The 26379-nt window shown below is 37.0% G+C and overlaps 1 protein-coding gene across 1 annotated transcript; it reads left to right on the forward strand.

Moving 5' to 3' along the window:
- The first annotated feature begins 14872 nt into the window (after positions 1-14872).
- Positions 14873-16515, forward strand: cxcl18b (chemokine (C-X-C motif) ligand 18b). The gene is made up of 4 exons (XM_034300013.2): positions 14873-15029; positions 15325-15445; positions 15641-15742; positions 16076-16515. The coding sequence occupies exons 1-4, from the start codon at positions 14963-14965 to the stop codon at positions 16179-16181; spliced, it is 396 nt and encodes a 131-aa protein (XP_034155904.1). The 5' UTR covers positions 14873-14962; the 3' UTR covers positions 16182-16515.
- The last annotated feature ends 9864 nt before the right edge of the window (positions 16516-26379 follow it).

Genomic DNA, 26379 nt, shown 5'->3' on the forward strand with positions numbered 1-26379 from the left:
ATCTCTACTTATTAACTGCTCACTCTCAGATCCAAATGGGACTCTAGATGAGAGCTTTATAAAAGGCAGGATCACTTGGAGGGCTGAATATGTTAAGGCTATAGATAAAAAACTCAGAGACAGTGCTAATATTGTTTCAACAAAATAAAATAGTTTTTTTTAACACTTCTCAAATCACCAAACATTTAATAATGAACATTTCCTGATTCACTTGAACAAATTCCTTTTTAGATTAGTCTTCAAATCAAGTCATTTAAACAAAAATGCTAAAAGATGGGGTTTATCTAAAGTAGATTCATGTACAGTAGTGTTAAGCAATACTCATAACTGCTGGATTTCCTGTCATTTGTGAAGAGTCATAGCTTCAAAATACCTTGGGGAATATATTGCCTTTTCATGCATTTCAATGTTTCTTATCATCCTTATCATTAAATTCATATCTTATCAGGCATAAAACCTTAAAAACACCCTTATTCTTCAAATTTCAGCAAAATGATCTTGGAGAGCATCATGTCTTCTCTAAGGTTGTCGTATGCTCGCAGTGTCCTTCAATGTAAAACACAGACGATGCTTTAACTCTGACGTCATTCTCAGCAGGTTCCCACGTGTTTAAGAATGCTGACAAAATTTCCCATAACAAGGCAAAAAAAATGTCGTTCAGTGCCAAAACACTGAACAATTCGGCTTCTTAAGAGTGGTGTAGACATTGTTAAAGAATTTTACACTGCCAGGAAGAGGAGAAAAATCATAAGTGAAATTTCTAGAGTTTCATTTTTATTCATTTTATTTTTTTTTCTTTACAATTATTAATTAAATGTCCTATCATTGTTTCTCAAACTCCTTGACCTTACTAACGACACATAGTACTTTATATTCCTAACTGAACATAATGTAACTGTATAAAGAATTTAACATTCAGACTGAATTTAAGAAATCTGTCTTTTTTTTTTTTTCTTTTTTTTACAGCATGCATACATACAATTTATACAGTTTTATAAGGAAATGAGCTGTAAGTGTTACTGAGCATCTTACAGAGCCAGGCACACTTCTTCTGGAGACTTTGACTGTCACACTTGCTTCTTATTTTTGCACTAAAACTCAGCAGCCTTCATTATGTTTTTTGTCTGAAAAGTGTCTCTTATGTAATCTGCTGCCTTCTTTACTGACATACAAACATTCTTCTGTAACATTTAATTTTGTGCTGGAAAACTAATGTTTTCTAAAATGAAATCTAAAATGTTTTTGTACTGAATCAATAATGTAGAAGTCATAAAATAAAAATCTATAACAAAGTTTGTACTAAAAAAAAAAAAACAGGGTGCCTAAGACTTTTGCACAGTACTATACATCACTGCTTTTATAATATTTATTATACAAGAATCACAAACAAAACTAACACACAACACTGATATGTGGTACTGTATGTATTGCAATTTATACTGTAGATTTCTTTATTTGCAACCTGTAAAGATGTTTGTGATACTCTACTGAGGCTATATTTTTACTACATACTGTAGGTCTTCCTGGTGTAGTGTAGTGTAGTGTAAAGTGTGTTGAATTTTTGTACCAGTAACACAAATGAAAGATTTTTAACTACCGTAAAAGTTTGTTGGCATCTCGTGCATTATTATGTAGATGATGTGGTACATAATCTTGACATACTTATTGCTACTGTAACTAATCCTAATTCCTATAAGAACATGTGTTGTGAGTCTTTAATGACTGTGTTTATAGAAAAAAATATATAAGGTTTTTGAAATCTTCAACCAGTTTGGGTGAACCTGTGCCCACTGTAGCCACAAATTCCAGGTTCTTAGACGGCAGGAGTGAAACCCAGTTGGTCTTTTGCTGTTGTAGCCCATGCACTTCAGGTTTTGACTTGTCGTGCATTCTGAAATGCTTTTCTGCTCACCACAGTTGTAAAGAGTGGTTATTTGAGTTACTATAGCCTCCCTGTCAGCTGAAACCAGTCTGGCCATTCTCCTCTGACTTTTCTCATTAACAAAGCATTTTTACCCACAGAACTGCAGCTCACTGAAAGTTTTTTGCTTTTCGCACCATTTTTTGTACACCCCAGAAACTGTTACACATGAAAATCCATCCCTGAGATCATGTTTTTTCCCCATTCTGATGTTTGACGTGAACATTAACTGAAGCTCTAGATCTGTATCTGCATGATTGTATGCACTACATGCTGCCGTATGATTGTCTGATTGGATAACTGCATGCATGAGCAAGTGTAAAAGTGTTTCTAATAAGACCTGTGGCCAGTAAGTGTATATGGCTTCAAAAAGTCAAAAATTTTAGTTCTCATTTTCCAGATTTTCCACCTTTTCAGAATTGAGTTAAGGCAAACATTTTAATACAGAACCTCAGGACCTGTGTGAGTGTGTGTGTGTAATCACCCAATCACCCACATCCAGCAATCACTCAATCACCCACATCCTACCGTTTCATCAGAGCATTGATCTAGCTGCCCTCATTTATTTAAGGTTAGGGTTTTGTGTCAGCACTCATTTACACTGAGCTAAAGAGGCAAGCCCTGTTGCAGCTGCCTGATCTGACACTGTAAGCAAAAACACTTAAAAAAAAAAAAACAAAATCGGAATATTTGAACGGCACATTTGCTTCATACTTATTAAAACCACTTATATTTTCAAACCGATTGAGAAAAAAAAAATGTCTTCTGTCTGATGTGGTTTTTCCTTAAAATTTCTTTTCAAAGCGAAAATTATGTAAGGAAAAAAAAAGGCTTGGGGGTGTGCTGTTATAGAAAAGTAATCAACAACAAGGTGGGGTGATGTCATTACCACCATAAAGATGCTAATTTTTCTATAACAACATTTCCCAAAGTGTTTTATTTCTCTTATACCACAGTAATTTGCCAGTGATTAATTTGGCCAATGCTTTATTGATTAACAAACAAAATGTCATACTATGAATCCACTTACAGTTCCTTTTGATGTTGTGGAACATCCATGAGACAAGTTCCTGTTATAGCTTACAATATAGCAGCCATAAACAGTTGTTCCATTACCAACCTTGCTTCTTTTTATCATTTTAATAAGACCTAAAAGTTACAGAGAAACTGCAAAACACAAAATCCTCCGTCCTGGAGAAAACATAAAGAAACAGTTTTACCACCTGATACTGGAGACTCCTTACATTTATAAATGTAGCTTATAAAAGCTTTGCCATCAACAATTATACATTTTTAATCCATTTATTATTGGTTTAGTTTGGGAGGGTCTGCTATACAAGTCCCGGTGAATGAGATAATACTATAGAAATACTAACATATTAGCAACAAGTGAATGTGTAATTCACCTGTAAAGCACACGGAAATAAACAAAATATTACTGTATATAAATTACACCAAAATGTGTCATATATGTAAGTATTTCCAATCATTTCCTTAATAATTACTTCTTTAGCTGTATATATATATACAGTCAGGTCCATAAATATTGGGACAGTGACACAGTTTTGGTAATTTTGCCTCTGTACACCACCACAGTGGATTTGAAATGAAGCAGTCAAGATGTGACTGAAGCGTAGACTTTCAGCTTTAATTCAAGGGGTTTAACAAAAATATTGCATTAACCGTTTAGGAATTACAGCCATTTTTTACAGAGTTCCTCCATTTTCACAGGCTCAAAAGTAATGGGACAAACTAATATAATCATAAATATTAGGATTATTTTTATTACTTGGAGGTAAATCCTTTGCAATCAATGACTACCTGAAGTCTGGACCCCATGGACATCACCAAATGCTGAGTTTCCTCCCTTGAGATGATTCGCCAGGTCTTTACTGCAGCCATCTTCAGTTGCTGCTTGTTTGTGGGTCATTCTGCCTTCAGATTTGTCTTCAGTAAGTGAAAAGCAGCTCAGTTGGGTTGAGGTCAGGTGACTGACTCGGCCATTTAAGAACATTTAATTTCCAAGCTTTTGGGCTGCTTTCACAGTATGTTTTGGGTTGTTATCCATCTGTACTGTGAAGCGCTGTCCTATCAGTTTTGCAGCATTTGACTGAATCTGAGCAGAAAGTATAGCTCTGTACACTTCAGAATTCATCCTGCTACTTCTATCAACAGTCACATTATCAATAAACCCCAGTGACCCAGTTCCATTGGCAGCCAAACATGCCCATGCCATAACACTGCCTCCACATGTTTGACGGATGATGTGGTATGCTTTGGATCATGAGCCCTTCCTTTCCTTCTCCATACTTTTCTCTTCCCATCATTCTGGTACAAGTTAATCTTGCATCAGAACTGGTCAGGCTTTTTTTAGAGGTTTTTTAGCAAAATCTAATCTGGCCTTTGTGTTCTTGAGTGTTACCAGCGGTTTGCATCTTGAGGTAAACCGTCTGTATTTACATTCCTGAAGGTGGATCTTGATTGTAAACTTTGACAATGATAGGCCTACGTCCTCCAGAGTGTTCCTGACTTGGCTAGATGTTGTGAAGGGGTTGTTCTTCAATAAGAAAAGAATTCTGCAATCATCCACTTTAGTTGTTTTCAGTGGTCTCCCAGGCCTTTTGATGTTGCTGAGGTTGCCAGTGCATTCCTTCTTTTTAAGAATGTACCAAATTGTTGATTTGGCCCTCTTAAAGTTTCTGCTATCTCTCTGATAGGTCTGTTTTGGTTTTTCAGCCTAATGATGGCCTCCTTCACTTGCATCAACACCTCTTTGGACGGCATATTGAGAGTTCCCATGAACAGCTACCAAATGCAAATTCAACACTTGGAATCACCTCCAGACCTTTTATCTCCTTAATTTATCATGATATAAGGAGGAAACAGGCCACAGCTGGCCATGAAACTGCTTATCAGTCAATTGTCCCATTACTTTTGAGCCTGTGAAAATGGAGGGACTCTGTAAAAAATGGCTGTAATTCCTAAACGGTTAATGCAATATTTTTGTTAAACCCCTTGAATTAAAGCTGAAAGTCTACGCTTCAGTCACATCTTGACTGCTTCATTTCAAATCCATTGTGGTGGTGTACAGAAGCAAAATTACCAAAATTGTGTCACTGTCCCAATATTTATGGACCTGACTGTATATATATATATATATATATATATATATATATATATATATATATATATATATATATATATATATATCTTTTAACATAATATAATCTTGGCAGCATTTATTACACTCCATCCTCCATTGTGTATAATTAAAACTGATTTGCTGAGATTATTATTCACAGAGACAGAACAAAGCACATAATCAGTTAGATACAGTAATTAGATTCCTCATCTAAGCCAGTGTTGCCTCTCTCTGTCTTTCTCCCCTCATCTCCTCTGCCATGTCATTCATTTGATTAGCTAATTAGCGATTCAGATACCTTTGCAGAACAATCTTTACCCAGCAGCACAGAACAATAGGATCTAATTAATCCTAATTTGTAACTGACGCAACAACAATTGTGACATCGGCCAGCTTTGCACATCATGCAATCTCTAGTTCTCCTCATTGCATTTAGCAGTAAAGCACTATGCTTGGTTGTAAATATTGAGCAACCTGAAAGAAGTTTTTTTTAATGTTGTGCATTGATGGTACCATGATAGTGAATTTAGAAGAATTCAAACAAGCAAATTCATATGAAAAGGAATCGTTATGGGTGATTTGGTGAGGTTAGTGGTTGGAACATTACTTAGGATGTCTTTTGAATGAAATCTGGCACATGATAGGGCACCTGTGTCATATCAGCATCTGCAATCAGATTTTGGCATTTAAACCAAAGCCAGCGACTCTAGTGTTGAAGCCTTTTGTACTGCATGTTGGTTGTCTTGAAAGTCTTGCCCTTGTCTATGTTGTATTGTTTATCCTAGTGTTCACTCTCATGTTTCCACAAGTCATTGCATCTTGACCTTGTGATCTGTTGCAATCAAGGCCTAGTTAGATTTATTTGATTTATTTTGTGTACCTTTTGTTCTCTCGCTACACAGTAGCTTCCACACAGGTCTCGGTCTAATCCAATGAAGTCATTCTCACTAGTTATATTTTATATGATTTCTGGAATTATTCTGGAGTTCTAGTTGGTTATTTTAGATCCGTGTTTGACCACCTGATATGTAAATATATGTTTATATGATTCCATTCATCACACCTTTATATTAAGGAATGAAAGATACTGATTATTTTTGTTTCTTTTTGGTGTATCATCACCCATTTAGGTTCTGTCTATATTTTGGCAACAGTACATTGAGGATGTAGGGAAAAAAATCATCATTTTGATTTTATCAAAGACAATGGACTTACAGTCAGAACCATACATATTTGGACATTGACACAGTTTTCGTAATTTTGCCTCTGTACACTACCACAATGGATTTGAAATGAAGCAATCAAGATGTGATTGAAGTTTAGACTTTCAGCTTTAATTCTAGAGGTTTAACAAAAAGATTGCATCAACCGTTTAGGAATAATTACAGCCCTTTTTTACAGAGTCCCTCCATTTTCACAGGCCCAAAAGTAATTGGACAAACTAACATAATCATAAATATTAGAATTATTTTTATTACTTGGATGCAAATTATTTACAGTCAATGACTGCCTGAAGTCTGGAACCCATGGACATCATCAAATGCTGAGTTTCCTCCCTTGAGTTGCTTTGCCAGGCCTTTACTGCAGCTGCCTTCAGTTGCTGCTTGTTTGTGGGTCTTTGTGCCTTCAGTTTTGCGAAAAGCATGCATGGGCTGAGGTCGGGTGACTGACTCGGCCATTTAAGAACATTCCATTTCCAAGCTCTTGTGTGTGTGTGTGGGTGTGCGTGTGTGTGTGTGTGTGTGTGTGTGTGTGTGTGTATGTTTATAAATCTCATATTCGGTTTGTTGCTAATTTACCACAGGAGTCTAATTGAATAAACATTGGAAATTTTTTGGAATGCCATGGCAAATTTCTGTATGACTCTGTCCAGATTCTGGGAAGTCCAGTCCATGTCAGTTGTTGCGGTAAGCATCTTATTTGTGGTCTCTGTTCCTTGTAACTATGTGCTTCCTCATGCATCATTAGTTTGAGTATATTAAAACAGCCCAAATGAGTTTATGTTATCTAAGTCTTGCATTATTTATTGGCTTGTGCTAATGTTATTGCGGAGTTTGTACTTTGTTATTTGAATTCTAGCTTGCTCATGGATGATGTCAGTCTATATGTTTATATTTTTTGTAAAACCTTCTCTCACCTTGTGTGTGATGTGTGCGAAGTTGTGTGTGAAGTCTTTTGTCATATTTTTGGATTAATACATACTGTATTTTGTCTTTGGTATAGGAAAGGTATCCCATGCTAGAAATGCCATGTTGGTTTTTTGTTTATTATTCAGGCCTTGGTCATACCTTGGTCTATTTGGTTATCTGTAGCACTTGTCTGTTTGCATGAATACACCTTGCTTTCATTTTTGTATTCATCTGAAAGTACGGTATTTCATTCTTACACCCACCCACACATACCACATAGGTATTTCACACCATAGCTCTTTGTGTTATCACCTCACACTAGACTGGGTCAGAGGTTGGAACAAGTCATTGTATTACAAGTAACAAGTATGTCTGAAGTCTTGATAGTCTTGCCTAGAGTCAAGTCCAGAGTAAAGACAGACAAGTTCCAAGTCCCAAAGTCCAAGTCTTTAACTGTGAGTTACAAACAAGTCATTGCTTATACCACAGCACTGCTGAACTCTCAAATCAGACTGGTCAGAAAGTGTCGATTAATTTTCTATAACAGTAGCTAGGACAGTACTGCTAGCTGTAATAGGTTTATATTAATATACTCTTATAATACATTTCTATAGTAACAGCTCATTCACAGGGACTTGTACCATAGACATTTACACCTTACACCTCATGCTGCATCCGCAAAGCCACCAGCATTGTGGATGACCCCACACACCCCTCTCACACACTCTTCACCCTCCTGCCGTCTGGTAAACGGCACTGAAGAATTCGGGCCCTCACGACCAGACTGTGCAATAGTTTCTTCCCCCAAGCCATCAGACTCCTAAACACTCAGAAACTGGACTGAAAGAACACACACACATATATACACACACCCAGTAGTCATTGTACTGTCTTGTGCTGTCTGCACATATTTGCACTCGTGCACTTTATGTATAAATTATGTAGTCTCTTGTAGTTCTGTGTTGTTCTGTGTTTGTCTTATGTAGCACCTTGGTCCTGAAGAAACGTTGTTTTGTTTCACTATGTACTAACTGGCTGTATATGGTTGAAATGACAGTAAATTCCACTTGACTTGACTTGTACAGCGGACGCACCACACAATCTAAACCTAATAAACTGATTCAAAAACATGCTTTTGTTTAATAAAGAAAAACTAAAAAAACAAAAATGTAACTGTTGATGTGGTAAAGCTTTCAGTAAGGGGAGGTTTATTGGACACTTATGGAAAGAGTTTCAGAGCGAGAAAAAAAGAGAGATGAGATGTAAACAAATTGAAATATACAGTATACGGTATATACATATGCATGTACTCATATGATGCAGGAAATATAACCATGTAGCTATTTTCATTATTTGATAATTGATAATAGCAGGCCTAGGTTAACTAGCTGACATTGGTCAACCTGATGGCTTTGCCCCGTCAAATTAGCTTTGCTTTCCAGCTTGCTTTGTCCACATCAATATAAACACTGGTATACTTTCTGAGTGAGGGGGGTCTCAAGTTTTTCAAGTTAAAAAGTCCAAGAATTATGTAATGGAAAAGAAACATAACCCCTGTAAACCCTGGGTCTCCACTGATCTTATAATGTGTCACACAGTTTGTTCCATATGTCATTCTTGAAGACAGCTTTTTTTTCACATTATGACCCCTGGATTAGTTGTTTAGCCAGCAAATACAATAACAATGTGTGTACAGTACGAAAGGATGTCACATGACCTGCATGATTTTGCTCAGATTCACAGCTGAGTGGGTAGAAAATGATGAGCCGAAGGGATTATGAAACAATACTGGAACAGCACCAATTTTTTTTTCCAACATGAGACAATATGTGTTTGGCTCAATTTGAAATTTGAGGGGAAGAAAAACACCCGCAGGTCACTTGATTTTAGTCCTACAGTAAATCACATTGATCTTATTTATGCTCCTGTCTGTGAGCACGCATGTGCTATTGCATGTAGATGAAGGAAGTGTGTATGTATTTCTAAACATATTTCACAATTTTATTGCTGTGGTCTGAGTTAATGGGAAATCTGTGGTTATGTGGATAATAAACAAGAAGGTTCAATGAACCTCTGGACAAAGTTAGAGAGTAAATGTTTTGGGTGAATACTCTAAAGAATATATTAGGAAAAAACATATTAAATGCACTAGGTGAAGCTCTGGGTTAGTTTACTTGGTCAGTCTGTTCTGTTCTGCTGTTCATTATCTTCAGAATAGATAATGACGAGTATTAAATATTACACAGATAAGAACCACTCAAAAAGAATATTAGAACTCTAAGGACTTCATGAACAATTTGGCTTGTTAAGAAACATAGTAAGATTTTTGTGTGCTTATATGCCACTGATGTTGCTTTTTTTTTTTCTTTTTTCTTTTTTGATGTCTTGTAATATATAACTAATGTTCTGTTGTGTAAATTTGGATACTCCTTGGATAATTCTCATTGGCATCTTATCAAGAAAACACAATGGTAGTGTTATTAGTCATCTTTGTGTTTAGCTATATTGCTATTTTTATTATTTTGCTAAACATTAATCTAAATAGAGCTGCACAAATGCATTTGCCTTAAGGGTGATGCTCGAACCAGCATTAGTTCTGTGAAGTTAATACAGCATTCCTAAGCCAGTGGGTGGCAATGCTGGATTAAGTTCATTTGATTACCACATACCTAATTTTTCAAAAGCTGTAAACTACATCAAAGCTACTGCATGAAATTTCGAATAATAGAACTAGCAATAAACCTGTCATGTTGTCTAAAACTGAACAAAATCACTTGTCTTTGATTGAGCTGCATCACTGCTTTATAGAAAAGAATGGCTCCACAACATTTAAAATCCTGCTTCCTGCATACTTCATGAATTAAACTGTGCAGTATTCACTCCCTTTAATGGTTCTACATTTTCTAGTGTTACATCTTGGGACTGAATCTGACTTAATCATTCTTAAATTTCTAGAATAAAACTACAGGGTGTCCCAAAAGTCTCCATACATCAGGGAAATTAACACTTTTTAGCAAAATGCCTTCCAAAATTTTTCACACTTAGTTTATGTATATGTATACATATATATTTTTTCAGATAGCCTTTAAGAATGCCTTTGACAAAAGAAGACTATATTGAAATCATTCTCATGGCTGGATTGGAAGCTGTCGGAAGGTTGCAATGGACATGCAGTTGCATGCGTAACACCAGATGTGTTAACACAAGTTCATCATGAGTGAGAGAGACAACTCCGTGTGTGTTTACAAAGAAATGACAATCATGTAGAGGACGTTTTGTAAATAAAGTCACATTTTGCTATGTTAATTTCCCCTATGTATGGAGACTTTTGGGTCACCCTGTAGAATGGTTTCAATGGATTTCAATGGAAATCAAAATTTTATGACCTTGGCACAAAACACCACATTTGGCAGAAACCCAACACTGCACTTCCCCATGACCACCATGCTTCAGTGAAGCATGGTGGTGATAGCATATGTGTGGCAATGCTTTTTTCATGAGCAGGAACCAGCTCAGAGGGGAGAGTAAGATGTATGGAGCCAAATACATGCAGAACCTGTTATAGTCTGCAGGAGACTTGAGACTGGGGGGAGGTTCACCTTCCAACAAGACAACAAAACTAAGCATACTGCCAAAGCTACACTGGAGTGGTTCAGTGCTATTTGGTTTAATTAACCTTTGTTTCACAATAAAAAAAGATTTTTTGCACATTGAAAAATCAAAATGTAAAACAAATCCCATTGAAGTCCATTTAATTCCAGGTTCTAGCACTACAAAATGTGTGTGTGTGTGTGTGTGTGTGTGTGTGTGTGTATATATGGGTGGGTGGGTGGTTGTGGTGGTGGTGGGGGTAGGGGTCAGTATTTAAGCAAGGCATTGTATTAGGAGGGATTTATGTAGGCTCTGACTGTCATAGGTCTTTGGTATACAAAGTTAGGTTTCGTTTTCCCCAAAATCACAAGCTTTCTCGGCACTGAGATCTCACAGCTGCATTGGCTAACTAACAGCCTTCCAGCTGTCCTCTTGCCAAGTTTGCAAAATCAAGAAGCGCTAAAGTGTGTGGGTGATGGAAGGGGGGATGGGAAATTAAATCTGGCCCCAATTCAATCTCAGGGCACCAAGGGAGAATAGACACAGTGATCCCATTCCAGATACATGTTAAGTTCTGTTCTGATCTTAGGAAAACAGAGATAACAATACTTTCATTTTTAAAGCAGTTGTGGGAGTTTATTTCCCAGAGTTCCAATTGGAAGGCACAGATAAACATTTAATTAGAAATGTCTGGTCTTGTCCTGGTTTACATAAGTGAATCTAACATTCAGTTTGAAAAGCTTATTCATTTATTGACATCACTAAGAGATTTATGCACTATAAGCACTATATCATGCACATTATATGCACATGTTTCAAACTGCAAGGTTAAAATGGACACAAAAAAAGTGACTTATAGTACTTTTTAAGTAATCATTCTTCCTTTTTTCTTTTGTAGAAAAATAATGTGGACAGCATGGTTGTGAAGTGGGTAACGTTGCTGCCTCACAGTTCAGGGTCATGGATTCGAGAACCTGAGCTCAGTACACTGTCTGCATGGAGTGTCACATGTTCTCCCCATGGCCAGGTCCGTGAGTGTGTGAATGAGTGTGTGCATGGTGCCTCACAATAGCCTGGGGTGTGTTTCAACCAGGATAAACTGGTTACTGAAGATGAATGATACAAATGAATGAAAAAAATGGCATACTTCAATATGATAGTAGTTGACTTACTTACAGAAAAATTCTCGAATGAGTATTTTACTTACTTAACTAATATTTATTTCGAAGAAGTATAATTAAGTTTTCTGTGCTGGGCTTCCTTTATGATAAATCTACACTTTCATATAGTATGTCATGATTATTTACAATTTTGTATTATTATAAAGTTGCTCTAAGCTGACCTCATAGCTCTAGTACAAAACCGGATAATGGTTTGTTTTCATTTTAAGATGCTGCAAATAAATTCTATGAAAAAGTGCCATTATTTGGTTTGTTTGGGTTTAGTTTTAGAAAATTGAAGTACAAGACTCCATTAGGTTTTGCAGTACTTGTCTGACTATTCATAGCATTTTTAAAAAAAAATAAAATCAGTTCTAAATGAGGCAAAGCAACAAAGAGGTTTGTGTTCTGGATTTTAATTAGACAACACAGGCTACAGTGGGCACTGGTTCACCAAAACTGGACAGCTGAAGAATATAAAAACACCTCCTGGACTTTTTCCAATCTTCAGCCTGTACCCACTGTAGCCTCAGATTCCTGATCTTGCTGGACAGGAGTGGAATCTGATGTGGTCCACCTTAAGGTTCGACGTGTTGTATGTTCTGAGGTACTTTTCTAGTTACCACAGATGTAAAGAGTCATTTAAACTACGTAGACTTCCTGACAGCTTGAACCAGTTTGTCTGTTGTCCTCTGACCTCTCTCATCAACAAGGCATTTCCGCCCACAGAAGTGCTGCTGGATGTTTTTTGTACCGTATCATTTTATTCTGTGTAAATCCTAGAGACTGATGTGCACGAACAATGTGCATGTCCCAGGACATCGACAGTTTCTGAAATACTCAAACCAAACATGCCATAATCACTGAGTCACTCAGCAAGGTCACATTTTCCTAGATTCTGATGTTTGATGTGAACATTAATCAAAGCTCTTGACCTGTAATCTGCATGACTTTATACATTGTGCTGCTGGCACATGATTGGCCAATTGGATATTTGTATGAATGTACAGGTGTACAGGTGTTCCTATTAAAGTGATTGGTGAGCATCTATTCCAATTAGTAGCAATTATATACAATGCTTACAATACTTAAGCACGCACACACACACACACACACACACACACACAAGATGTCTCATAAAGTATATGATCTTCAGAAATCCTTTTTTGTTGCTTTATGATGTGTAAAATCTTTAAACATATGTTTTAACATAGTTGGTTGATCATAAACCTTAAAAACAGACTCACACAAGAATCATAAAAATTTACAGCACTGCAGTTGACAGTTAGCTGCCTACAGATGCATACACTTTTATCTTTTCATGATTGCCAGGACCAGTCAGTTGTGCAACAAAAATTCTTCCCATGACAGTGTGAAAGTAATCAAATGCTAAACCACAGGACGTGTGTGAACATATTAATCACGTTACAGGAAGAGGATATTACATAATCACCATAAAGCCTCAGTTGCCTCTGGTGACAACTGTCTGCTTTGTTTAAAAGAGGGATCATCTCATCCAAAGTATTTCCCAATTCTGGGTTCACATGAATCCTATCAGGCTTCCCAACTGGTCTGGTGTATACCTCTGGATTCGTCACAGCAAGTTAGCAGAGTATTTGCCCTGACTTGTTACAGAGAATAAGATACCTACTTTATGACATGAAAATCATGATCAATAGCTAGTGAAAGATATTGTAAAACAGTGCATTACGTCAAATTCTTACTCAGTTACAAATGTACTCAAGTTCCAAAGTAAAACGTTAAAATTACTTTGACTGACATTGCAATGGAATTGTTCTTTTAACGGTTTGAAACTTGCATATTTGTTACAATTTTCGTATAGGAAAATACAAATGTTAAGGTTATGGGTTGGGGTTAGTATTTTTATGTATTCTTGATAACGTTACACATTTTAAATGTGAAATTTAGGAAAATCTGACCACATCAGTTTATTCTTTGCATTACCATAAACAAACAAACAAAAATACAAACAAAACAAAACAAAACAAAAACCCACAAATTGATCCATATAAAATGGTTTGGATTCATTTCTTTTAAAATTATCTTAAACATATCTTTGACAACTATCAAGTACAGTAATTTGAAACATCAAATTAATTTTTTTAATATTTCACCAAGAGCACATATAGTAATTATACTCAGGTAAAGTACATACTCCTAAAAACTCATTAACAGAAATGCAATTATTTAAGTATTTTCCAACTCTGACTCTAACTTTAAGAAAAAAGAATTTTTCCGGGGTAATTCAGGGGGTCTTTGGATAACACTGAGTGACTGTCTGATTGAAAAACACTTACTGTATATATGGAGGGATGAGTGTGCCGATATAAAAGAAATTCAAAATATTGACTTATTAAATGATTAAAATGTGAAATTATTATTTAAATAGATTTTATATTATATTTTTATTTTTTAATTCTATTTTTAAATGTTAAATAAAAATCCAAATAATTAAAAAAATATTTAATGGCTAATTTTAATGCTTGTTAAATTATTTCCATATTTAATCTTTTATTTTGCTCTTCATTTATTTCATGCTGAGGTCCTGGTGCTGTTGGTAATTTGACTACTAACTATATACTTGTGATTGTGTTCAGCCTTCTACTTAAGATTCTGTATACAAGTGTCCTGCCAAATTAATTAATGTAAGTGGAGCAAACTGTTTAAATCCACTAGAACACTGACAGAAATGGTCATTTTTCTTTCTAACTATGACACAGTCTTGTGCAAAACAATTAATCAACCCCAAGCCCCCTCAACTCCCCCATTTCCAGCCTTCTACTTTCACTCTGTGCATTCCAACCCTCCTGAACAGGGTCTGGAAATTCCACTTCCAGAGAACCACTTCCAATAAGGGGTGTGACTCCTGTGGAAATCCCTCCACTGGGCTGTATAAGAGGCAAAGTCGTCCTCTTCTGCGCACTTTGCTTTTACTCACTCTTCATCTAGAACGCTAGAAAGCGGGACCTTCATTTCTTTCTTTTTAAACTGCATTAACATGGCTTTTCTAACTCATGCTGTCAGCTTTTTCCTGGTTGTGGTCCTTTGGATCCAACATAGTAATGGTAAGCCTGCAATGATGCATTTGACTCATTTCGTGTTGAATTTAATATTTGGAATGATTTGGAATTGATATGGATTTGTTAGCGATGTCCTTACAAATGATTAAATATAAGTAGAAAAATTCACTATACATCTGTAGCTGTGAAAATCATGTTAAACTTATTATGCTGCAATTATTATGCATTTAAAGAAGCTAAGTAAAGAGCATCACTATAAAACATATTTTGCATTCTAATATGCTATTGTAGGTATAGCCTTGCCTCTTAGCATGCATTAATCTGTATCTCTGTTGCGCAGCTCAGTCAGTACCAGACAGATGCAGGTGTCCCACCACATCCTCTAAGGCCTCGAGATGGAAAAATATCGACGAGTTCTCCATCACTGCACCAAGATCCCGCTGCAAAGCCACCGAGATCATGTGAGTGTCCTCACACCTATTTCTTCCTGCTAAAATAGCAATAGTTGAAGACATATCCGGCAATATATCAGCCTATATTCCTCTTATAACTATTGTTTTTGATTAATTTATAGTAGTTTTCTTATTCGAGTGATTTCAACTATTCAGGCAGAATTGTGGCCACATTGCTAATATGATTTTTTTTTGCTTTTTTAGACTGACACTGAAGATTGTAAATGCAAAGACGAAAGAGAAGGAGCAACGTTGTATTAGCCCAAATATATATCAGGGCGAACTCCTTCAGGAATGCTGGAACAGGTGAGGACACAGTTACACAGGACATCCCAGTTTCAGTTTCTCATTCAGGATTATATGTAAAATAGACTTTATGAGAGAGGCTTTATGTCGTTTGGGCATTTTGCAATCTTTGTGCCTTCTTTAATTTAACAAACCCGATTCAAGAGGGAAGGAAAAATAAGTAGTGCATGCTGAGAATAGATTCAACAGAATGCCAAAAAGAGCAACGGCATACGTAACATGCATGATTCTAGTAGAGCCATCTGTTAGTGATGTACCTTTTGTGTTGCTATAAAAACTTAGCTGATGTTCTTGCATTTACAACATTTTAAATAACATCTGTTATTTGAACAGGATAAACAAAGATGGCAGGAGAGCCACTGTCAAGATATCTGAATGTGAAATTAACAGAAGCCCTACAATAAAAAGTGAGAACGCGACTACAGTACGTCAGCCCTGAGCAGCTGAAGAAGGGGGTGTGTGTGGAAACTCCAGAAATCTCTGTGGTCATGTGATTGACAAAATCCAATGGGAATGCTGACATCCAGCCTCCTTCCTGTGTTTGGAAACTCCAGTTGGATAACCCCGAGGACGATAACGCTTCCAAGAACTGTCAAACACAGATGTTTAGCAGAAAAGACTTGTTGCAGGATTACCATGTGCACATATCTTACAGGCCTGAAGTGGGCCATCACCATTTTATTTACCTACTGCCAGTATTTAAATTGCTGTATAATATTTATTTGTTGTTATTATTGAGTGTTTTAAATAAATATGTACATTTTGTATCCTAAGTCTTATCTGCGTTTCTCATTTGAAAATCAGCATAAAATGGGAAGTTGAACGAAAAAAGGTAATTAAAAATTTTGCATGGTTTCAAACATTAAGTAAACAAACTCAAACCAAACATGATCAGAGGTCCTAGTTTGCTGGTCATGTGATCCGTGTTCATACAGGGGGATTGAGCCCCATCTGCTGACCGTGTGCAATATTTGACCTGAACATATGGTAATGGTTTTTTGTTAAATTACTCAATGATGAGATCATTAAAATTACAGACTTCATACTTTCCACATAACATCATGCACATTTGCTTATTTTTTTTTTCAATTGCAAGTTAACCCATATAATAATCGCAGAGTGACACTATTGTTACTGTTGCTCGGGTCAACTGTAAAAAAAAAATTGTAAATGTACATCAGGAAAATTGATTAACTGTTAAACATCATGCATCATAGATTCATTACCTTGTGTGATATGCCTTTGAGGGGAACTTGGAAAATATTAATTAATTACAAAAAAATCATTGGAAGTCCATCACACACATATGGAGAAGCATGCGCAGAACAATAAAAAAATGCATTGTAAATGATTGATTAAAAAAACCAGACAAAATCCAATGGGAATGCTGACATCCAGCCTACTTCCTGTGTTTCAAAACTCCAGCTGGATAACCCGACTGGATGACAACGCTTCCAAGAGCTCATAAAGACTTTATTTTTTTTGCAATTTATGTTATGTCCATGATTATTATGGTATGATCTATAGTTTCAATGGTTTAACCATAATTTTCTGATTTAAAAAAAAAATAGGATAACATCTTTATCCACTTTGCATTGATTACAATTCATCATTACGTGGGTGAATATTAGTGTGTGTATTTTTTCTGTCTTTTCTACAACCTTTTGTTGCACTTAACAGTCTACGGGCCTCGGAAACAATATTGTGTATAAATATAGCAGGTGTTACAACTGTACCGCAGGTCACACTCACAATCCTGCAAACAGAAGTAGCATGCACAAACTGAAAACTATACTATCAACTAAGTTTTTCAAAATGTAAAACTAAAAATAAAATAGGACAAATACTCCTAATTTCCTTTTTTTAACCTATATTCCACAACTTATCACAAATATCTCCAGTAAGAATGAACAAATCCCACTATTTTTTTTTCTTTTGGACAGACAAATAGAAGTGACACACATAAAGAGGTCACAGCTGCATGGGTGCATTTAGAGAAAACAAATGTTCCAGTTGTGCTGGCTTTCCCCTACTGACTAAAAAAAAAATGAAAACAATGAGATAAAAAATTTTATTGGATTTCATGTCAATGAATTAAGGTTTAAGAAAAGCTACACCTGCAAACGTGAGTTTCACTGTAACCTTTACCGATTGTAAGTTCTTATAAAAGTTGCCATGTGAATTGGTGTTATCAGACTTATGCCTAGGTGTGTGGCTAAGACAGGGCCATTAAGTGGTATAAGCAGTTGCTTAGGGCCTCCAGACCACCAGACGGCCCTATATCTATAAAATAGATATGCAAAAAAGCATACTTTAGTATCATTTGAATAAAGGTTGATGTAGTGGCAGGGGCCCATCTGTGTTGTGAAAAGAATAGAAATTGCAATTAACGCAACTATATTTGGTAACTAACATAATTAACATCAGAAGATCGTAAAGAAGTGGTGATCATGATGGTGATTATTTATATCTATCTGGGCAGGAACAATGCAAAAAAAAAAAATAATAATAATAATGCAGAAGAAGAGAAACAGACCCAAAACTCTAGTAAGAAATTAATGCTGCTTAATTGGATTTAGTCAGTTTGTCTGCTTCCTAGCTAATGCTTATTGATGTAATTGAAATGGAAAAAGATAGTGTCTAACTAGCTAGCTATATACTACCTAGCTAGCTAGTTATCTAGCTAGCTAGCTAGCTATCTAACTAGCTAGCTAGGTAGTATAGTATATAGTGTAAGAAGTGTTGGGCTAGCACATGTTAAGTTGCTAGCTTGTTACTACTCGCTGTTGTGGCCTTCAGCTTACCTATGAAGTATGAAGTCGAAGGAAGTGCTACTTTGTTTACTGTTTATGCTGTGAGCAGCCATGTTGATTTGACGTCACTTTTTATACACAGGGTTGAGGAGACCGGAATTCCAAGTCGAGGGGGCATTTTCTTTGGTCTTTTTAGTTGTTGGTCGGAAATTCCAAGTAACGAGTTTTAGTTCAATGCAGCATATAACAACGATAGCCGTTTGAGTCATCTAAGATAATGATGTATTTATTCCGACAGTTCTTTTATATAAAATAATATGATTGGTGTGGCTGTTTGACGGGGGATTTGGGGAGAGTATGTTGCTGTTTAAGGCCCCCAAATGTTAAGAAATGGCTTAGTTTAAAAAGTCTGTGTCACATAATAGTCAGTCAGGTCACCTTGTCCAGCAGTATTCTTTATCATTACACAAAACCAATCAAATGTGTGGGAGACACATTTGATGGCACATCTCACCCATGATGGCACAGGAAGGCACAAAATTTACTGAATAAATGTTTTTTCTTTTACTTTTTGATATTGAATAGATACCATAACATGTTAGCTAGATAATCAGGGCTCTTAAAATTCTCATATCAGAGTGGCACCGAAAAAAGAAAAGGAAAGAAGTAAATTAAAGAAAAGAAAACCAATGCAGAAAGCTTGCCAAAGATTGCAGCAGCAAAAAGAAATGAAAAGTCTGATGAGGTGCTGGTGCTGGAAACACCTACTTGGTACCAGTTTACCGCTCGTAGCAGTGGTAGATTTTATGCTTGAATCAATATTCACATACATTTAAGAGAACGTCCAAAAAGGCAGAGCACACTGTGCAAATATGTAGACCTGGTGCAAATTAACACAAAGCTAAAAACAGGAACTAGTCAGGAATTACAATAAACGCAAACGTCTTTCATTGGCAACCCCGAACATAACTTTGCTTGGGGCCTCAGAAATGCTAAATCTGTCCCTGGCCATGTGTATGTAAAGTAATGGAGAGACAGATATAGCATGGATGTCCACAGAATTGTAAAATTTATAAAGTTTGACAGCTGATCAAATTCAATTCGCTATACAGTCATGAAAGTCTTAATCCTCAGTGTAGACCATGTCTTGAAAATTGAGATGAGGTGGACTGCACTGACTGTGTGTGTGTGTGTGTGTGTGTGAGCATGTGTGTTCATCCCTGTGTTCTCCAGGGAAATCAAGACCTTTCTCTGGGTTTAACTAACAGAGAGTGTGTGGGGAGAATAGATCCACCATAAATTTGAACACTTTGTCAGTCTGGAAGGCCGGCTGGTGCTTTGTCTTTTTTTATACTCTCACTAGCTCTATTCCTCTCTCTCTCTTTCCTCTGATTAATCTCACGCCTTCCAACACACTGGAATATCAAGCTAATACTGCCACAGACTTGAAATAATAATTGCTTGTGTTCAGTTGTGGTCCTCAGGAGGAGAAACTGTATATATACCACACGAGGAGAACACAGTTTGTTGTTTCTATTACAAAAAAACAAATAGGAATTCAATTACTCTTTTTTTTTCATCGCTTTCTTTTTTTCCCCTCCTCTCTGTATTGTCTGTCAGTATAAAGCCTTCAGTCCTGCACTGCAAAGAAAACAATCTTATTCAATTACAGCAAATAAATACTGGCTGAAAAACAGCCAATAAACTGCTGTATATTCACAGACACTTTACTGTAATCCTTCTTTTACAGTGCAGTCCAATCGATATTTAGAGCCAATTACTGTAGCTGAACAAATGCTTTTAAAATCCAACTGTGCCTTTTAAATTTAGCTCAGCGCTTAAGCCTCACTCATAAAAGAAAGTATACAGTATGCTCTTTTTTTCAATACTTCAGCTAATTTTAGCATGCTGATGTATTATCTCTTATTCCTGTCACTTTTATTATTCAGTCTATTTTAATGGTACTTCCTGTTTTTTTTATTTTATTTTTTATTTTAAACATATTCTAAAGCACTTAGGGGCACAAATATACATGAAAAGTATTCCACAAATAAAGTTATTTTATTATTATCACAGATGCTGCCTTTCTGAATAATATGGACTGAAATCTTCTGGATGCATCATTAGAGTCCAGGAAGTCCCAAAATGCACTGCAGCTAAAACATATGATCATGTGATACTATGATGTTATGACAAAATATTGTATGTATACATCATAATTTTAGACGTGTGTAGTTTTTAATTCTAAAAAAAGAGAAAAAAAATATGGAGGTAAAGGTAGAGAATATTGCATCACAGTACACAAAGTTACTGTGTAAATAATAAAAAAAAAATTGAAAGGTAGATTTAGAACTAAAGTTCTTCTTCCTTTATTAAAAACCCCTAAAGCCATGCACATGTACAGTGATAAACACGTCTCAGAACTTATGCAACTAGTGAACTGGCAAGTCTTTGCAAAGTGATAGTGAAAACTGTTATATACAGTACATGAATGTGAATGGGAACGTGAACAGAAAATTGGACTCTGACGGTGCAAGAACTCAGGAGAGTGTGACCTCTGCTGGCAAGGAGGCGTTAACATCCAGAACTGGTGTTCCACTCATTTTTCCATGCATATCATTTGCTTATTGTCCTTTAACAATGATCACTGTCAGGTTATGACCACAGGACTGCTATAGTTCTTGATAGATGAAATTGAGCAGGACTGATAATACACCCATTTCAAAATGTCTCTGAGTTATCTATCATTATACATGTTGTTTTGTATAATTCAGATGTTGACTTTGTGATGAGGTCACAGGAAAGGTTTCCTTCTGATGACTCTTCCATGCAGATCATGTTTGTGCAGCAACACTGCACAGTGGAATGGTGCACCACCGCTTCTGTGTCAGGTAAATCCTTCCTGCAGGTCCTTGGTGTAATATGGGGATTTTGCTTTACTTTTCTGCCCAGTGTATTTTTAAAAATTCTTTTCGTTTCAAAAATCAACAGAATATGTGATTTGGCCAGGGGTGGCCAAAAGTTTGTGGACACCTGACCATCACACTCATCTGTGTCTTCCCTTCCCTAAACTGTTGCCACAAAATTGGAAGCGCACAATTGCATAGGATGTCTTTGTATGCTTTAGCGTCAATATTTTCCTTTGCTGGCGATTGTAATGAAGAGGCCCAAACCTGTTCCAGCATGACAGTGCCCCTGTACACAAAGCAAGGTCCATGGTTTGCCAAGGTTGGTGTAGAAGAACATGAGTGGTCTACACAAAACCCTGACCTCAACCCCAATGAATACCCTTTGTGTTGGATGAAATGGAACACTGACTGCACCCCAGGCCTCCTCACCCGACATCAGGCTTCCCAGAAGAGTAGAAGTTATTATAACAGCAAAAGGGCACATATGGGTATCTGTGTATACTAGTATTTATTTACAGAACATAATCAGTCAGCTCCACAATTGTTGGACCCTTTCAAGAAAATGGGCAAAAATACACATACACAGTGAATCAGTTTTTCCAGTAAGAGAAACTATTTATGTTAACAAAATGTCATTCTTGTAAGAGCATTCCAGTGGTCATCTGGGGAAAGCACTTCTGGAGTGGACTGTTCATATACTGTAAATAAACTTTATTCACAGATACTTTACTGTAATTGTTATAAATCGAATATATGTTATTTTATGAAGGGTGCCAATAATACTGCAGTTGACTATATGTACTGTATATCCTAGTATGGATGCTTTCGAATGTGAAGTGAGCTTGAATGTACAAGGAAGCTCCCACTGCTCTGACAATCTCATGCTGAGCATTTTCTTGGTGTTGGTCTTCCAAACTCAACCCATATCTGCCAGGTATCAGGAAGAAGTAGAACACAGTGCCAGGATGAGTATGTGAATCTGTTCTGCAGGCTCCACTGCTGTTCATGTTGGCGAGGAGATTCACTCTGTACGTGTCTGGAGGATGATCTGCTGATCTTCATCTCTCTCTTCAATTTGATTGGCGCTTCTTTTTTTCCCATGGTCGGAGCCAACTCATAGCCACTCTGGCATTACAGTGTACCTGGGCATTTGCTGCCTGATTGCTTTATACGGCTCTGTTACTTCACAGCATGCCATTTGGGGCTAATGTCTTGTGGTGTGTGAGTGACGTGGTTACATCAGCCGTGAAATGGACTCTGACTGGCAAAACCATGCTGACTGTAACACTAAACTGACCTTTTTTGTGCTTGTTGAGAATGCAACTTTGAGTGTGAGTAAGGCTCACATATTAGCATACATATTATTATTATTGTTTTGACTGTTATTAGGCCTACCACCAATCACCATCTGCAATGGTTTCAATAAGACCCCCTAACAAACATTAATAATGTTATTTCACTGGAGTTGATTAGAAAATCTGCTATATAAGGAATAAGAAAGGATGAGGCCTGCTGTTATAGGAAAATAATCAACAATGTGGTGGACTGATGTGGCCTGAAGTGAAGCGGAGTTACTGTTATGAGCTCAAAGTTGATTATTTACCAATAACAGTATGTCCCAAATTTTTTGTTCCTCATATAAACCACAGTAATTTGCCAGGTCTTACAATTTTTTATTTTTGAAATGGCAGAATTTTATTATTGAAGGACAAATCATGCTTTTCAACAGTTTATAGTTACATTTAATGTGTGGAACATCTGCAAGACAAGTTAGTTCTGTTATCACTTATGTTATAGCAGCTATAAACAAGTGTTCCCTCAACAGCCTCTTTATTTCTCTCGAGTTAATAAAACAAGCAAACAAACAAATAAAAAAGCATAGCTTCTTCAGGTTACCTAGAAACCTGAAAGTGCAAACTCATCTGTCCTGAAGACTTTCCCATGGTGGAAAACTTACTGACTGTTACAAAGTGCTGACACTGGAGACTCCTTCCATAAAAGTTAAATAAATGTCTCCTTATAGAACATTTCACCATATCAACAACGATAAGTTTTTCTTCATTAAATAACTTGGATTATGTGGACTGTCCACCATACAAGTCCCTGTGTATGAGCTTTGACCATAGAAATGATAAGATCTTAGAACAAGAGCATTAACATAAAGCTATAATTTGAATTACAGCCGACATATATTTACAAAAAATTAATCAACACCTTCTGACCAATCAGATTCGAGAATTCAACAGTTCTATAGTATAAATCAACTTTAAAATATTCTACAGTCATAGCCATAGTTATACTGTATACCACTCTTCGGTTTTTCAATTTGGAATATAACATAAAAGGATCTGTCTTACAATCTGCCTATCACATATACACACCCACCACACACACAATGATAAGAGAATCACAGTGGACTGTCAATTGCAGTCCCTTCCCAATTTATTCTTTTCGTAAACTTTTTCCTGTGTTTCCTTCAAATGCAATCCTTTATTTATGCAGTTGAAAAGGGCCCATGTGTGTAACTGTGAGGAATCATAATAGTGCCCACCAATATGTCTGCTCGTACATATACAATATTCATGCGTTGTGGTGCAATGCTGCTTTCATGACACCTATAGACTGCAGATGAACACTGTCACTTCAAATAAAGAGAATGATATCAGAGCAAATAAAAACTGTCGCAATGTTCTGACAATGAACCCAGTTACAACACAATAAGACATGCCATTTATTGAGGCTCGGCAAACAGCTTGTTATGTTGTCTCCCTTTGTTTTATCTTACACAGAAGCTTTCCTCTAATCCATTTGGCTCTAAGTGGAACTTCTGATGTCCCATCTTGTCAATCAAACTGCCCTGGCACGATAAATAACAGATAACAAAGCTGTCCAGCTGCACTGCATCTGTTCCGCAGGCCCTCAGAGAGCATGATGGGAACAGAGCACTTGTCATTTCCCAAGCTGAGGGGAAAAAAAGAAAAAAGAATGAAGTAAAAGTTACCAAAAAAGTAAGAGCCGCTGTATTTCTAGTGGATGTGTGTATAGAGCTTGCTTCTAACAAGCTTCCTCACTGATACTCAGCTGTGTAACACATCCTCCTGATGTTTCTGTTCCTTAGTCGATTGATGACTACAGTATGTTGCTTGTTCATTGCATCATTATGCAGACGCTAAATGGGATTCCCTCGCCAGAGCAGGTTGGATGGGTAAGGCAGGGCCACTCCAGCAAGAACAGCTTGCATGAACATGAAAGAGACAAACTTGGGATTTGGCTGGTGTTTCTAGTCACTGAATTTGGCTTCCAACATGTCTCTCGGGGTGTTCAGATGGAGCGCCTGGAGGCTGATCTGCACACACACCCACATATACACCCCCCCATATACACACACACACACACACAGAGAAAAGGTTGGGATTCTCTTTAGGAAGATTATGCAAAGCTGACCTAAGCAGCACAATTTAAAGCAACTCCTCAGTTGTCACTCAGACACTAAAACTTTGAGGAATTTTGCGTGTCAGATCTGATCACTGCATTTGATCTAACTACAAAAAGCTACAGCATACCACAGAGGCCCTCAAGTACATAGCATCATAGCATCATAGTTGTGTGTTGCCTTGCCACCCAAAAGACATCATTGTAATAAACACAGTCAGGCTGACGAGGGCAGCAAAGCCACCCTGAAGCATATCTCCTTCTCCATTCCTGCATCGACACGCTGCCTAACTCCCCCTCCACATTTCCTCCGAGTCCTGGTGCGACCACCATAAGGGATCTGCTGCACTGCTCTACAACACTGAATCCATTAACCTTTTCACCTGGCTCCCATGGAAGAACACAGGCGAAGGCACTAGTGGGCAAGAACCGCAGCCCCATGAGCGCGCCTTTGTAAAAGGGAGGTCAGTAGACATGGTAGGAAGGGGCCACCCACCCCCATTTGTCCCGATCAAGGAGGTGTCGCCCCAAATCAGCGGCTTAGTTATTCACAAGCGCACTCATCGCTCATGGTCACAGCGCCTCGCCGAAGCGCAACTTCGCCCTTGATGTGCCTCTGCCCGACAGGCGACAAATTGCACGAAATCTAACTTGTTTGTGATTATTATGTGAAGCCGGAGCCTCTGATGGGTTTCTGTCACTTGGAAGTAAGCCTTCAGAGGCGGTTTGTGTCAAGGCGGGTGATGTGATGTGTTGTCATAAGGAATGACTTTAGGAAAGGAAACCATGGGTTGTTTAAACTTTGTAGCTTGCCAAGCTTTGAAACTTATTAACAGTCATGTTACATTAATATTCTGAGTGTTGGAGGATGTGGGGAGCCATACAAATAAATATGAAGCCCAAATACTATGAGCTTTTGCTTCTAGGATATTATAATGTAATGAATGGGACATTAGGTGGCCAAACATTTACAACGATCCAGCATTTAATGTTAATTAAATAATTAATAAATGAACTAATTATTGTTGGAGAGTGACCCACATTAATTCCTCAATATTCCTATACAAGAGGACGAGAATAAGTAACCATACATATTTACTGCAAATGCTAAAAACCTAAACTTCTACAATACGAAAACTATCACAGGCATATGTTCAGGATTATACAAACATCCTCCTATGGAAGCTGACATTTCTTCAGCTCAAGGAGCATCCTTTGTTCCTATTCATGCCTGGCACCTTTTGTCAGCTGAACACATGCTCAAAACAGGCAGAGAATATTATGACTGGTATTTTTTTTTTAGCCTTCAGAGAGTACATTCCAGTCTTGTCTGAGCAAAAACAACAAAAAAACACAAGTTTTTGGAGATGTACCCTGAAACCTTAAACCAGTTAGCTAGTAAGTAATCCAGAACCTTTAGTCTATGAATAGAAATCCTAAAAAAATGACAAAAGAATGAGATGACAAGGGTGTAATTCCAAGCTGTCACACATTCTCATGAGGGAGCTGAAGAACTGTACAGATTGACCTTAAGGTTTTTCCG

The sequence above is a fragment of the Pangasianodon hypophthalmus genome, chromosome 26 (assembly GCF_027358585.1).
Source record: "Pangasianodon hypophthalmus isolate fPanHyp1 chromosome 26, fPanHyp1.pri, whole genome shotgun sequence".
Classification (NCBI taxonomy): Eukaryota; Metazoa; Chordata; class Actinopteri; order Siluriformes; family Pangasiidae; genus Pangasianodon; species Pangasianodon hypophthalmus.